Genomic DNA, 15,663 nt, shown 5'->3' on the forward strand with positions numbered 1-15,663 from the left:
CATGTCTTCATCCATCCACAGCGAGGAAATATCAAGGCTAAACAGGAGCACAGGCTAATACAGGTAGGGAGAAAATCTCATTTTCAGCTCCCGTTCTCTGTCAAATCTGGATTACACAGAGGACTACATCGAGAAAAGATTTTGCATTTTTCTCTCTACCAGATCTCACTGACTATGATCCTGATTTTTCCCCCCCATTACTAAATGTGATGGGAGATCATTTGTTTTCATCCAAAGGAAACAGGAAAAGAGAACTTTGGTGAAATTCTCATGGGAAAAACCAAGTGTCCTTGCACTGATCTGGGGACAAGGTGAACAAGGAGACTGTGATTATGTTCTCCCTTTCACTGACCAATCTTTTCTCCAGCCACCTGCGGCCTCCCTGGCTTCTCTGCCTTCCATTCAATCCCAAGGGAATTGGCCTATAAGACATTTTTGGAATAGGAAGGAAAGGCAGCCAGGGAGGCTGGAGAGGGATGGGAAGATGTGGACCAGAAACACAGAACAACATCCTCTCTTCAGCCATCTGCAGCCTCCCTGGCTTCTCTCCCTTTCATTCAATCCCAAGGGAATTGGCCTATAAGACATTTTCAGAGTAGGAAGGAAGGGCAGCCAGGGAGGCTGGTGAGTGATGGGGAGATTTGCAAAGGAAAAACACACAACCGTTCTCTCTCCAGCTATCTGCAGCCTCCCTGGCTTCCCACCCAAAGGAAGACATTGGGAGAGCACTGTTCCAGATGGGGAAATGGGAAGAGCCGGCAGCAATAGCCTCCTCCACTCTCTCCAGTGATTGAATCCGTTCACAAGATCACAGAGCGAAACCCAGAAGCAATTCTCAAGTCCCTGCTGAGAACGAAGTAGAAAAACAGAAGCCCCTTTCAAAGAAGAAGGAAACTTGAGATTTTGCAGGACAGGCATCAGTTTGGCATTCTGGATCTCAGTCTTCTGCTCCACCAAGAATACTTGGGACATAGCAGAAAGTCACCAAAGAGAAGAAGTTTCAAAAATAAATATAATAAGAAATGGACAAGGTCATAATAGCTTTCAAAGGGATCAAAGGGGAAGCCAATTATATGGCATCGACAAGCTAATCTACCAGAACCATGTCTCGAAGGAATTTAAGTGCCCTGCTCAAATTTCCTGCAGCGATAAGGGGGCCTGCAGAATTTGGCTGCAGTTTGGGGAAGGAAAAGAGCGATTGTGAAAAAAAAGAAAAGATAATTATCTTTGTATGGTCCCTTTTAGCATTTCCTTTCTTATGCGATTTGGCACTCCGCTGGCATGGCGAGGGGAGAAAGCCCTGTTAAGGGCGAGTGGGATTTTTTTTTCAAAAAAATGATAGAAAAGTAAGGAAAGGCAACGTATTGAACCGTCAAATGTGTTCTGATGATAGGGTGTTATGTTTGGGAAGCAATTAGGCAGCACTGCCTCTGCTTGATACGCGATCAGGAGGACAGAACGGAAAAAACGAGCATTGTTGGAAAAGTATGTTCGGTTTTCTTATTTGGTGGCTTTGCAAATGTCTCTTTCTGGGATCTAAATAATAACACACACCTATGGAGCCCAGAAAAAGTAGGCCCCCGTTTGCTACACTTCCGTTTCCTTCCTCCCACTCTGGCTTCATTTTCCACAGGAACCCCCCACCCCGGTTCATCTGAAGATGGAAAACCATCAACCTTACAGGAGAGACGGAAAATCCCAATTTGAGAATGGCGAACGTGGACGCCCCAATCACAAGACAAGGAGGACATCAGAAGCCTGAAGCAACACTAGAAGAACGTCCACCTGTTGCTGTGATGACAGAGTTTCTGCTTCGTGATTGCAGACCAGGTCCAGTGTTTAACGGTTCAGCCGGCCCCGATGACCCCTTCCGGCCATGCGACGGTACAAAATAAACCGCCTCCATTTCTCTATCTTGGAAAAAGAGGAAACGTATCTCACCTTCCAAACTAGGCGGCAGGTTTCCAGCAGAGAAATTTCCTTCTTTCATATACATCAGCAGCTCTTCTCCGGGTTCTATCTCTTTAATAACTTTATAATAAATCTAGACATGGACAACAAGGGAGAACAAGAGAGAAAGAGAGAGAGAGAAAAGGGGGGTGGGGAAGAGAAATTAAGAATGTGGGTGTCAGTTAACGTTATTGGAAATGAAAAAGTGGGTTATTTAGCTTGATCGTGGTGGTTGATAGCAATCACTTATTATTGTCCCTCTTACCCCAGAAGGTTCTCACATGAGAAGGTCCATTCTGGAGAAGGTTCCACCATTGTACATATGGTGTGTTCAACGAGGAGTACTCTGGCCATATATGCACTGGTCTTCTCAATATTTCCTGACTGTTGTAACATTTTCTTGAGATACCCCAGTTCAACATCCTTCTGATGAATTTTTGTAGGTCTACCAGCCTTGGTAAGGCAATTAGCTTGGTCAGTTTGAACTTCTACAAGGGCTTCCCGCCTCTGCATCCATTTCAACCCAAGCTCCATGTGTATTCATGCCCTGCAGAAAATTTCCCTACATTTTTCCCCCGACCCATTCTCATTCAGTTTGGTGCCAAGGATTCACTTTCACGCTTTCTTTCGAGAGAATGTTGCTGAAATTCCCATCTTTCAATGTCCCCCAATGGAAAACAGGACGAAAATAAAAGCAGGAGTAGTAAACAGTCAAAAACATTGAATTTAAGACAGCGTGCACCACCTGAGGACAATATCAAGAATCACTTTGCATGCCCCAAAGAATGAGATTTTAGAGTTGGGTTAAACTATAACCACAACACCTAAAGTTCAGGCTGCTGGAATTTTGCAGCAAAACGGTCCGCCTGGATGTGGGCTGTGTTAAAAAATTGGAAACAGGAAGATTCTGGGAAGCAGGCGCCTTCCATTTCCCCCCTTAACATACCCTGTGTCCCCAAATTATATTGCTATCTTCGGTGCTAAAATGAATGATCTGAAATGTATCTTGGGACTATGAGTCACCTACCAGGTTTCACACCCCAATCTTGATTTCGAGAGCTTCCTGGCTATTCTTTATCCTTTTGTAGGAGCTGCTGGTGGTGGTGGTGCTGAAAACATTTTGCCCCCTTCCCCAGAAGACCAAGGATTCTGGACTTGCTTTAGCCTTCCCTAGAGCTGTGGGCAAAGGGCCTTTTCAAACATCACCATTTTATTCAATGGGGGTGGGGGTCACGAAGCTCCTCCAGGAAAAAAAGACCATCTCCCACAATTTGAGATATGGTGTAAGAGTTAAGGTGTGGGATAAAGACTGGGGAGTCCCAGGTTCAATTCTTCACTCATCTATGGACCTGGAATAGGGGTCTTTGGGTCAGTCACTCTCTTTCAAGCCAGCATACCTCAAAGGGTTGTGGTAGAGGAAACCCTGCCTTCTGCAGCTGGAGGAAAGACAGATAGAATTTCCATGGAGAAATGAATGTAGAAATAAATACATCCAGGGAGGGGTTTGCCAATCAGTGACAATTGTATAGCTTTTTTTCCTCCCTCCCCCCCTCCCTCCCCCCCTTTTTTTTAGATTTTTTTATCCCGCCTTTATTATTTTTATAAATAACTCAAGGTGGCGAACATACCTAACACTCCTTTCTCTTCCTATTTTCCCCACAACAACCACCCTGTAAGGTGAGTTCGGCTGAGAGAGAGGGATTGGCCCAAAGTCACCCAGCCGGCTTTCCTGCCTAAGGCAAGATTTGAACTCACCGTGTCCTGGTTTCTAGCCTGGTGCTTAACCACTAGACCAAACTTACTTCCTTCCTTCCTTCCTTCCTTCCTTCCTTCCTTCCTTCCTTCCTTCCTTCCTTCCTTCCTTCCTTCCTTCCTTCCTTCCTTCCTTCCCCCTCCCTCCCTCTTGTCCTTCTATCCTTCCTGCAGTAGCAACCACTCTATTTGTATTTTATCCAACTACCTCTTCACATATAAACACACACAACAGTGGAGAATATTCAGAGAAAATGCTGCTATGGTGTGGGAAGGCCCTCTGAATCCCCCCCCCCCCCCAGTTTGTGGAGAAATACTAGCCCAGATCTAGTCAACCTTTTCCTAAACTTTAAATGCTCCAGAAGCCCCCTTCTTTCTACTTCCCATACAGAAGCCTACCATGAAATCATCACAAATTGCCCCACTACAAATCCCATCACTCTTGGGAGGTCAGATATCTGAATGGCCGGCACTCATCCTCGGAACTCCACCCTTCCTCTTCTCCGGACAGGCCGTGAAAATTCACCAGAAGTTTTTCAGCGGCGCTGCTTGAATTGGTCTCAAATCTGGTTTTAGGCAAATTTCAGTGGAGTTCAGTGGAGTCTGAATGCTGCCACGCACATACTTAACTTTAAAGAATGATTCATTCAGGGTATAATACATACCATCCTGTAGCAGACAGAAAGAACAGTATTCCATTTATCTTTTTTTTTCCCTTATGGGCACAAAACTGTTATTGTTTCTTCCTGATTTCTGTTTACTTTTTTTTTTTCTCCTTTCAAGCCAATACATTCTGGCACATCTTTCCCCAATACAGCCAAACAGTCTGTCAAATATTAACTTAATAGATGGAAAAATCTGGCTCATGAACTTACAGTTTTAAAAGCGATCACTGGTGACATTATACATTTTTATTTCTTTGGAAAGGCCTGCGTTTTGGGGTTCCCCCACTAGGGGGCAGCGCGTACCAATTAAAACTGACTTGGATGCCAAAGGACCAGCCACTTCGATAAACCTTGTATTTTCTTCTCTTCTTTTCATCTGTAGCAACTTCAGGGCTATCTCTTAAAAGCGTCTTTTCGCGGCCCACGAAAAAGGCCTCTCCATAACCGATGGAGAAATCTTTCCTTGGTGGATCAAAGAACTCACCCACAGCCCAACATTCGGTACATAAAGTACGATTTGGGGATTCTGCTCGGCGGCGCAAGCCGCGTCTAAAAAAACTTCTGTACGTTTCGACAGTGAAATGGAAGAAAGGGTTTACTTGGAAGTCATTCTGGTTGATCTGGGTGGCCTAGCACTGGAAATCCTCTAGTTGTGATCCTGGTTTAATGGCAGTTTCTAGGGAAGAAAGATGAACGAAGGCAGATCTCTCGGGGGTGGGTGACCAGACGTCTGGCGAAAGGAGGACACGTCCCCCTTTTTATCCCCATGTCCTCCATCCGGCAGGCCATTCGATATGATTGCTGGCACGTGTTCTTGAAAATAAAGATTTGATGGGAGAAGATGGCGACGGAAAAAACCGTCTTCCTGATGCTGGAAAAAGTAATTTCATATGCGTGGAGGCCTAAGGACATTTTTTTGCTGAAACTTTTGTCGCAGATGCCAAGAAATTTAATCTGTGAGCATGTCCTCCTTTCCCCCCCGTTTTGTCCTCCTTTCCAATTGTCCGTGTCCTCCTTTGCTGGTTTGGATATCTGGTAACCCTTCTTGGGGATAACAAGGTGGCAAAAATGGGGAAAGAAGGGAAGAATGAGAGGAAGAGGAGGAATAAGAACAGGAGAAGATGGATAAAACAAGGGAAATGCTAACCCAGCGTTTCTCAACCTTGGCGACTCTAAGATGTGTGGATTTCAACTCCCAGAATTCCCCAGCCAGCCAGATTTCTGGGAGTTGAAATCCACACATCTTAGAGTCGCCAAGGTTGAGGAACGCTGTGCTAACCTGTTTTTCCTAGGCCACATCTAGGAAATTATTTGCAACTGACTACAAAATCCCCCAAATTCTCTGCAGTTAGAAAGACCAGGTCTCCAAGTCCTGGTGGCGGGGTGGGGAGCATTTGCAACTCTACCACAGCATCTTGGTTTAGTTTCTCTTTCTTGCAAAAGCCTGCGTTCGCGTCAAGCCTATCCATCACCGAAATGTCCCCGATACACTCATGGCTCTCGTTAAGGCAGCCTCCGGTCTCATGAACGTCAGGCAGACCGCACCCCCCTTGCCATTCAAAGGAAAAGGGAATTTCACTTATTTAAGCCAGCAGCCCCTCTGTTCCTTCCTGCCTAACCAAAATCTTTATTTGTATTTTCAAGGGGGTGGGCGGGGAGAAGGCCAATTCCAGAAATATAACTGAATGCCCGTCAGCTGCATCCTGATTTTTCCTTCTTTACAACGTCTAGGATGGAAGCAAATCCGGGAGAAACACGGAGGAGGAGGAGGACTCCAACAGATTTCTAAGCGTATTTTTTGGCCTAGTAAAGGGGTTGATAATCAGCTTGGTTTGCCCACTTATAACTAGGCTGAAATGGCCTTCTGAAATGGGCACAAATTTGCAGGCGTTTGGTGGGGGTGGTTTCTTCACAGTTCTCCAGGGTAAGGAGAAATTCTCCAACCATTTCTGAAAAAACAGGATGTCTGTCTGCTTGCCTGTCCGTCCATCCGTCCATCCGTCCATCTGTCCATCCATCCATCCATCCATCCATCCATCCATCCATCCATCCATCCATCCTCTCTCTCTCTCTCTGATCTATCCATCATTTATATAGCTTTAGTGGCAACCGTGGCCACAGCATTGAAAATCCTCCAGCTTTTCCTCCTGGGGTCTTCTCTTGGAATGGCCTGGGATGTGGAAAGTGTGGGGGGTGTACAGATGGTGGAAAGAAGATGGTGCAACGAAAGGGAGACCGTTCACACCCAGCCCTTGCCACGGACTTAGTGCAGGACACCCCAAGATGCCCTCAAATTCTCACCTCCACTGGAGGAATCTTTAAAGCGAATGGAAAGAGTTGGCAAAGATGCAGAAGACCCTTCCCACCCCAAAACAGATTTTAAAACTACTTTTAAGGCATACGCACTAATTCCCTTAAATTCAGTCAGATTTATTCCCAAGTAATTGCTTGTAAGTTCATGATAGGAGGCCAATTTTGGGAAAGGAGAAATAATTACAAACAAGGTTCTTCACTATGAAAGCACATGGCATGGGTGAGTCTGCAAGGAACTTCAAATCCCCGTTGTTTTCCCAAATTCATATAATTTCATTGCAGCAGCAAGGAAACATGCAAACTCTTCCAGTTTTGGACAAGCCATTGCAAAAACTTCAGAAAATAAAGATACAGGTTGGGGTTTTCTTGCACTTAGAGCAGCTATTAGGAATTGGGACTGTTTGTTAGCACCGAAGCAAGAAAAGAGAGAAGATAGGATTCCGGTTTTTAAATCCTTAGGGATTCCTACTAATTTGGGGGTTCAATCTTTTCATTCTTGGCCCTGTTTGAATGCAGCAGAGCTGTTTGTCGAAGGTGGGAAGGGACCACCTATTTAAAAGTTAGCTCTCGTAACTGGAAGGTTTTCAAAGGAGTTGGACAGCCAGCTCGCCGTGATGATGAATTTCCATTGGAGATTCTTCATTTTTGAGATTTGTTCAGGAGAGGTGAGCAAGAGTGCAATGCTCACCAGTCTGAAATTGGTTGACATGATGTTTCTTAACTTTTCCCCCTCATGTGGCTGGTGGGGACGTTGAATGGTCAGCTAAAACGTCTAACCAACATCAGGCTGAGAAGGTTTGGTTAGAAAATGAGATTGCCCTTAGTGTATCTGATCTACATAATGAATACTGCCAGAAAAGGAGAGAAGGGTATGATTTTGAGTTTCACATCGCCCATATCCCAAACCTGCTCTCCAATTTCCCCAAAGTTTTCTTCCGTTGTGGAAGAAGGGGTTGGGTTTGGTTCTGTGAAGGCTTTCACGATTTCTTGTAATTGTGCTCACGTCAGCAACCTTACGTAGGAGAATCTCACCCAGCGGTTCTTTTCACTGGAACTTTTGAAAAAAATTAAAGCAAGCTGGCAAGTTTTTGTTTCATAAAGCTGAGAATCGGAAGAAGCACAGAGTAAAATTGCCACCCATCAATTTAAAATAAAAAAGAGTTATCCCTGACTGTCAGAAATCTACAGCACAGCCCTCCGAAGCAGCTAATTTAAAGACAGTTAATGGAAGAATATCTTAGAGTTCAGAAGGATCTCAGACATCATCTAGGGGAAAATCCTCCTGTGGATGGAATCTGCTAAAGCAATTTGGGCAGGTGACTCTGCAGCTTCTCTTTGAGGACCTCCAGCGATGGAGAACCCACCACTTCATGTGGCAATCTGTTCCATTGACCCACAGCTTGTATAGTCCAGACGTTCCTCCTGACAACTAGCCAGAACCTGCTTCCTTCTAGGTTTAACCCATTCATTTTGTTCCTGTCCTCTGGAGGAACAGAGAACAAGGCCACTCTTTCTTCTGTATTACAACCATTCAGATATTTGAAGACTCTCCCCTCAGTCAACTTTTCTGTAGGCCACAAAAATTCAGATCTTTTAATTGCTCCTCAGAGGGCTTGGTTTCCAGACCATTCCCCATCTTGGTAGCCCTCTTCTGAACTCACTCCATTGTGTTCCTGTCTCTTGTGAACTGTGGTGCCCAAAAATGCACCCAGGACTCCAGATGGGGCCCAACTAGAGCAGAACAAGGGGAGAATTTCTTCCCGCAATCTGGACTTGATGCTCCTGTTAATGCACTCCAAGATAGCACTGGCCTTTTGAGCAGTGGCGATAGGGCCACTGAAGTAAGTCCTACTGTTTTCAGTAGGGTTTACTTCTTAGTAAGCCTTTAGAATGGCAGTTTTATAGACCGGATAATCCTATCAAAGGAGGAAAGGAGAAGGGCTCAGTTTTGGTCATCACAGTACAAGAAGGATGCCGAGAAAGTGGAAAGAGTACATGGAAGCATGACAAAGATGGTGAGGGTCTTGGAGGCTAAATCCTACGAAAAGCTGGATATTTTTAGCCTAAAGAAGAGAAGACACCTGATAGCAAATCCTTGAAGTGCCATCAAAGGGAAGAAATTGTCAATTTATTCTCCATGGCACACAAGGGTAGAACAAGAACCAGTGGGTGGAAGCTTTACACAGAGAGATGCAAACTTGGAATAAGGAAGAACTTCTTGACCGGGAGAGCTATTGAGCAGGCAACAGCTACCTCCTGGAGTTGTGGAGGCTCCATCCCTGGAGATTTTCAAGCAAAGCTTGGACAACCATTTGTCTGGGATGGCCTGGGGATTCGGGCCCTGGGTTAGGGGTTGGCTAGAAGACCTCCAAGGTCACTCCAGTTGCACGATTCTGTAATTCTATGAGATCCTGTGGCAGAGTAATTGTCCCATTCCTATTCTCACTTGCACGCTACAGCTAGGGGGAGAAGAGAGAGTTGTAGTTCACTAGCATCTGGATAATCACAACTTCCATATCTTTGGTTGAACAGATGTATGGTGTACCATCATACTTACACTACTAAACCTAGTTCCATCAGACCTCACAGTCTAGCTGCTAAATGGAGCTGCTCCTAAATCTTATTTGTTCCCCTTGCATATTTGTCTCTCTGTGTTAGGCTCTCTGGTTCTCCCCACTTATTTCCCATAGTCTGTGCACTAATGTAGAAGCATCTGAGATTTGGAGAGGCACCAGCTACCCCCTCCGCATTGTCGTTTCCTGCCAAATTCTGGGTCCCCAGGCCGAGATGATCTTTTTTAAAGATTGTGTTTTCAAGCTGTTGATTAACTGACTGCCTTCACTGGGCCAGCTTGCTAGACATATAATAATAATAATAATAATAATAATAATAATAATAATAATAATAATAGATAATAGTTTCAACGTTGAGGCTGCATTTTTTAAAAAATGGGCCCTTTCGAGATTTGAGCAAACCCTGGCTGAGAAAAGGAATAAACAGAAAACCCAGAAAGGGGAGAAAGATCTCAATTTGGCAATAAAAACACAGAGATGTCCTTAAAAAACTTTTCATATTGAGGAAAAGCCATAAAATAATCATGCACTTTCTAGTAACAAATAACAACATTAGTAAGTACTGTACTATAGTCCCAGTCAACATGGGAGGAGGTAAAAATCTGCCTGATGTGTCTTCTATTGTGAAATTTTACTCTTTGGCGAAGATTATAAACCCAGTTAGACCTTGGTTTAATAGAGCCCATTTAGTGGGCTTGGAATACAACAGACAGCATTTCCATCTCAAAATAAGAGACCGGTTCATTGCATCTGAAGCAGTTGAGACAAAATACTAAAATTCGTGTTATAGTAGACTTACACGATCCTTACATCGTTCGCAGCATGAAGTCATTATGGAGATGACTTAAATTGAGGCAAATGACATACATGGCTGCAAAGAACGCTATTTTGCATTTTACAGACTGGGTTTCCACTAAGCTGGGAATCACCACTTTTGATTTTTCCAGCAATCCTAACCAACCAATCCTAACCTGTTGGGTGAATCAAGCTGTTGGGGTGTAGGCTATGTGAATCCCAACCTATCTGGCCAATTCATAGTCAAGATGCCGTTCTGCATATCAGGCAGAAGATTTCTTATTTTACTTTTCTTGTTTGAAAATAAGGCGGCTTATTTTTGGCCAGACGTCTTTAGCAGTGCATTGCAAGCAGAGTGTTGTTGCTATCTGAGTTTCCTCTCTGCAGCCTTTTTATATTTGCGAAAGAGCAAACGAATCAAAACGTTATAAATAGTTCAACCGTGGGTAACCTGTCCTGGTCATTTTTACGAGATCTATATCCAGCGTGCTTAGCAACGCATCTAATCCCCCCTTTTTGTTTCTCACAAGAAAAAAAAGTTATTAGCGGGGCTCATCTCTGAGGAAAATAACATTTAGCAATATCTAAGCCAATTATGTTCTGCAGTTGTTCTGAGAAGCATAATCTTATGAGCTGATTGTCACCCGAGGGGACCAGCCTCAATCAAAATTGAGTAAGATTCAGGAATTTTTGCTGCATCAGGAATTAAAGCCCAATGCCATCTTCACGGTAAATGCAAGAGTATTTTGTCCCCGATATTCTACATTATGGGAGGCATTTTTAAGAGCCAGTGGATCGGCTCTAAGACTCATCACCTTTCCGATCTCACCTTAAACAACACTGAATGATGGATTTTTGAAAAAGCTGGTTCAGTTGGTTGGGTTCAGTGATAATTCTTAGCCAAAGCCAACTGACCACATTCAAGAGTTAGACTAATCCATATTACCATTATTGCTACTGTTGTATTATTATATATTATAATTATAGTACTGCTATGCATGTATTCTTAAGAGCCCAATATTATTATCATATAATATACTGATCTGACTGAATGTGGGATTATGGAACAGACTGATTGCCGTGTGCTCCGAGAAATATTGTTATTTTGATGGCCATTTTGTTCTTTCAAATAATTTTTGAAATGAATTGTCCTTTTTATAACCTTAAGAGGTACACGTTATATATCTTTTTCCTCTTGAGTTTAAACATATGTACATTATTTCAAAACAGAGGTCTTCCTTTAGAGTAAGTAGAGTTATAAACTAGTTTTCTACACCAGTTCATAAAGCATGGTTTGCATTTAAGCATGCCATGCGACCTCGGCCAGTTATAGCTCCTCCAGTAAACCCTGGTTAAACAAACCAGAACGTAGCTCAATGCGTGAACCCAGTATGTATATTTGGGCCCAGGGGTGTATATGCACAGAGGTTCATACCTGTTCATTAATGGGACACACCACTAAGTTTTGTTCTTCGCTCGAGCGAGCCACCCGGATATATTTCAACCAGTTCCCGTTTGATGTTGGGTTCGCATCCATGCAAAATTTGTTGAGATCCAGCTCCTCGCCAATCTGCAAGAGAGGATGAGAAGGTTGGGCACAAAACTAATCAGGAATTGTTCGTCGAGAGGAGGCCAAGAGAGAGAAATCGAGTAATTCCAGGCAGGAGAACTGCAAGGCTGTCGCAAGCTTTGCAGAAAGCTTGGTAAAAATCTAGGAGGACTTCAGATCTGAAGTCCTTCTTGGATTCTCGCAAGAGAGAATCTCACAAACCCATCAAGGTGCAAGCGTGGGCTGTGAGAAATCAAGTGACACCACCAACCTTTTGAATAGTTCTCGCATGGGCTGTCCCCCGTTCAACTTTTCTCAAAACAAGAGATAAGGAACCTTTCATTTCTTCACACAGGAAAGGTAACAAGTATCATGAAAGCACTGAAAGCCATTCTCGCCCCCCCCCCGCCCTCCCCACCCTTCTGCAGAGGCAGGCGGATATGCTCAAATGCACGGGTAACTTTCCAGGCACTTGATTACAGGAAGGGCGACTGAATAAAAATCGGGGAATACAATGCAGGAAGCGACGGGGAGCTGATTGGCAAGGTTACCTGTTTGGTTCGGAGTTCGGTCGGAGGGACGGATGTCAACCTAGGAGGCGGCACCCTTTTAAACTGATCTTGAAGGTTCAGCAAACTGCAAACCGGGGCAAAAGCACCAGAACTGACTTTGCTGTCCAGGCACCCCCAGATCCAACACCAGCTGACTTCCTGCTCGCTCTGAAGCCTAATGTAGAAGGGGGTTCTCTTGCTATGACACCTGTTCTTCTTTTCAGGCTAAATAGATCCTGATCTTTTAACTGGCCTTCCTACGGCTTGGTTTCCACATCCCTCACCAGCTTGGTAGCCCTCCTCTGAATTCACTCCAATGTGTCCCTGCCCTTTTTTGGAACACTGTCGCCCAGAAGTGGACCCAGGACTCTTTGTGGGGTCCAAGCAAGGCAGAGAAAGGGGGGACATTCACTTCTCATGGTCTGCATCGTGGGATCTACTCGGACACCCAGATCCTTTTTGCACAGGCTCTTTCCAAGCCAGATCCTCTGCCCGAGCCGCTCAGTTGTAAAGGCAGGTTGTGGAACTGTATGATTTTGCTTCAGGATTGTGTCTAAAAGCCTTATGAAATATAATTTTGCATACAATCCTTATGAAGGTTTTTGGATAAAATCCTTCCACGGATGCCTTCAAGCAGAAGCTAAATCAGGCATGCTTAAATTTGAATTCTTCCACTGAGCTGAGGGTTGGACTCAGTAACCAGGATGAACCATTCCAACGCTGGTTTTATTCCAGTGGGCCCTCTTTCTAAACATCTCCTTGCCCTGCCTGAAACGTGTCTCCAACTTCCTTTTTGCCCCTCCTGAACCTTTCATCCTTTATCTAGGATCTCCAGATGTTGGATTTGTCACAAAACTCTTGAAGACAAAGAAGGGAAATAGGAGAGGTGACCACTTAATTTAGCTCCATCTTCTTGGTCAAATACCCAAGGTTCACTCAAAGCATCTCCTTCATGCCTCGATTGTTAACATCCACAGTTCCTTCAGCTCTGCTTAGGGAATGTGCAGATTTGAAGGAGCTTTGATCCAGAAACAAATCCACAAAGTTCTTCTCACCCATCTCCACCAGTCAAATTCAATATGTGCAGCTATCTGCAGTTTGGAGAGGACCGAAATCTGCCATTTCAGTGGGACAAGGGAAAAAGCTCTTTAGGGGATAAAAAAGAAAGTGTGTGTGTGTGTGTGTGTGTGTAGCACCTACATCTAGTGACCCAAATGTAGCTGAAGATTCAAACCCAGATTCGAAAGAGCTAAACTCCCCCCTTGATGGATGAATTCAGTTCTCTTTCTCTAGCATTCTGTTTTCTCTCTCTTCTTAAATTAAACATTTTGAGCTATTCTGTCCTTCTAAAAGCAGAACAAAACACAAACGTGCAACATTTGGTACATTCTATCAAGAAAGGGACCTCAACCAAGTGTCACCTAACCCCACAACGTCTGGGAACCAAGCTTCTACCAAATTTGAGGTTTCTCCATTTGAATGGTATCTTTCATGTGTGAAAACCAGATGCTTTTAGCTATATAAGGGCAGGAATTTAGGTAAGTTAGCTAGAATGTGGAGGAGAGGTGTCTGTATGACTGGGGGTAGATCCTGTGCACTCCTTTTATCTGGCCATTGCCTCGGTAGCTGCTCTTCCTCCTGTCCTTCAAGGCCATTCCCTCTTCCCCCTACAGGAACTGGCTTCATCGTTCACATCTTCCAGGAATAAAATAGCCATTCTGGATGTCTTCTGCGGTTGGTACCTAATAGGAGATGAATGAGCCCTTCAACATGAGGGGCCTCTTTGTGGGGCCCTTGTGGGGTGAGGGACCACCCTAAACCTGTCAGCCAAGCACAAGAAAGCAACCCAGCAACGGAAACGCATGGACTGATTTTCCAAGCAAGCTTTTACAATATCCCGCTTTCTATTGAGCAGTGGGTCCCCCCCAATTCCACTTCTGCCTTCCAAGCTTTCTTATCCCTCTAAATTTATACCCTGCAAATCTCGCCAGCTGTGGAGGCAAAATGGAAACGGAGCCCCCCCCCCCCAAAAAAAGACAGTAAACGGCCACAGAGCGATGTTTCTCGTTGGCGTTGCTGCTTAAACAATTATGTTGGCTTCTGTGGACCAGATGGGGGCTGTTATCAAAAGCAGATCCTGGCCGCGGGTTTAATTCTCATTCTCCGCGACTGGCTAGGGAACAGACCCAGGGCCTTCCATATGGATTTTTTACTCCATAAAATTTTATAGCTTTCCAAGGATACATCATTCATATATTTTATGAGGCTTAATCACTCACTCAGGCCAATGCAAACGCACCAGTGGCTGGTGGGCTCCCACCCTGTTCCCCCAAACTGGTGTTTCTTGACCTTCTGAAGGCCTCTAGTTACCCAACAACTGGTTAATCAGGCAGATGCAGAGCAATATATGGTTTTTTTTTCCTGCAGGCATTTCAGTTTATGGTTGTGAGACAGGTTTGTTGCTTAAAAAGCAAAGTAATTCGATTTGAAAAAAAAAAAAGAAAAGATCTCTTTGGTCTAAGTTTTTACACAGTGTGTTTGGGCTTAGTTTATCAAAAGTAGGATTTACACTATATGAACTGGCTACTGGGGTTTGATAACCCCTGTTTATATCTTAGTATGAAGCACACACCCCCCAAAAATTAATCATACCTTAGCACAGCGTCTCTCAACCTCAGGGACTTTAAGATGTGTGGACTTCAACTCCCAGAATTCCCCAGCCAGCAGTAATTTACTTACCCACTTGGTGTCTGGGAGTTGAAGTCCACACGTCTTAATAAGGTTGAGAAACACTGCCTTAGCGCAATGTGGGAGCACAATGTACAGTATGTGTGTGACATGTATCCTCCACGCATCTTCCACACTGGCGCATCCTCCATGCTGGTCAGAAACCGCAATAAAATTTACTTACCCACTTGGCGCATCCATCTGAGCCCCACCCATAATCTTACCCCATTGTGCTGGTTCCGCTCAGCTCTTCTCTATCTACACCAAAGTTAACTGATCATGTAACATGCTAAGGCTACAAATTTGGACGGTTAACCAAATTTATTGAATTTTATGAATGACCACTAGGTGGCCGCAAAGACGTGCAGAAAATGTTGAGCTCTTTCCTGCCAGCTGGTGGTCGTGCAGAGTATTGCGGCTCGAACATGGTTATCTTTGCTAAGCTAAAGCAAACCAACTGCGTTAGGTCGTAAAATAAGGGTCTGGTTCACACACTCGACCAAGACAGCAGGCGGTTGGCATCCAAGTTCCCTTCTCCAAATAAGACTGAAACATCCAGTTGAGAATCACTAGGCCTTCTGAAGAGTGAAAAAGGGCATTGTTGGGAACAGAGCAAACGAAGGACTTCTTCGTTGGCTATCCCAGACGACGGGCAACGTGGTGGAGATTTCTCGCCTGTTCGGTCCACCTCCTATTTGCTCCTCTGACATCCTCCCGCGGCTGCAAACGCGCTTCCCGATTCCTCCTCGGCTCCACCGTGTGGTTTTTAAAGACACAAAGTGTCCTTT

General features: G+C 44.5%; 1 protein-coding gene across 5 annotated transcripts in view; it reads right to left on the reverse strand.

Moving 5' to 3' along the window:
- The window catches only part of PRDM16 (PR/SET domain 16), a 337,046-nt gene that overhangs the window by 27,112 nt on the left and 294,271 nt on the right, over positions 1-15,663 (reverse strand). For all 5 annotated transcript variants that reach the window (XM_088136702.1, XM_088136703.1, XM_088136701.1 and 2 more), the window contains 2 exons: positions 11,484-11,618; positions 1,942-2,044 (listed from right to left, as the gene is read on the reverse strand). In XM_088136702.1, coding sequence (XP_087992828.1) covers positions 1,942-2,044; positions 11,484-11,618 — 238 coding nt within the window. The remainder of the gene's footprint in view (positions 1-1,941; positions 2,045-11,483; positions 11,619-15,663) is intronic.

The sequence above is a fragment of the Python bivittatus genome, unplaced genomic scaffold (assembly GCF_059951505.1).
Source record: "Python bivittatus isolate LINGU-HERP-01145 unplaced genomic scaffold, Pbiv_v1 ctg000090_np1212, whole genome shotgun sequence".
Taxonomy (NCBI): domain Eukaryota; kingdom Metazoa; phylum Chordata; class Lepidosauria; order Squamata; family Pythonidae; genus Python; species Python bivittatus.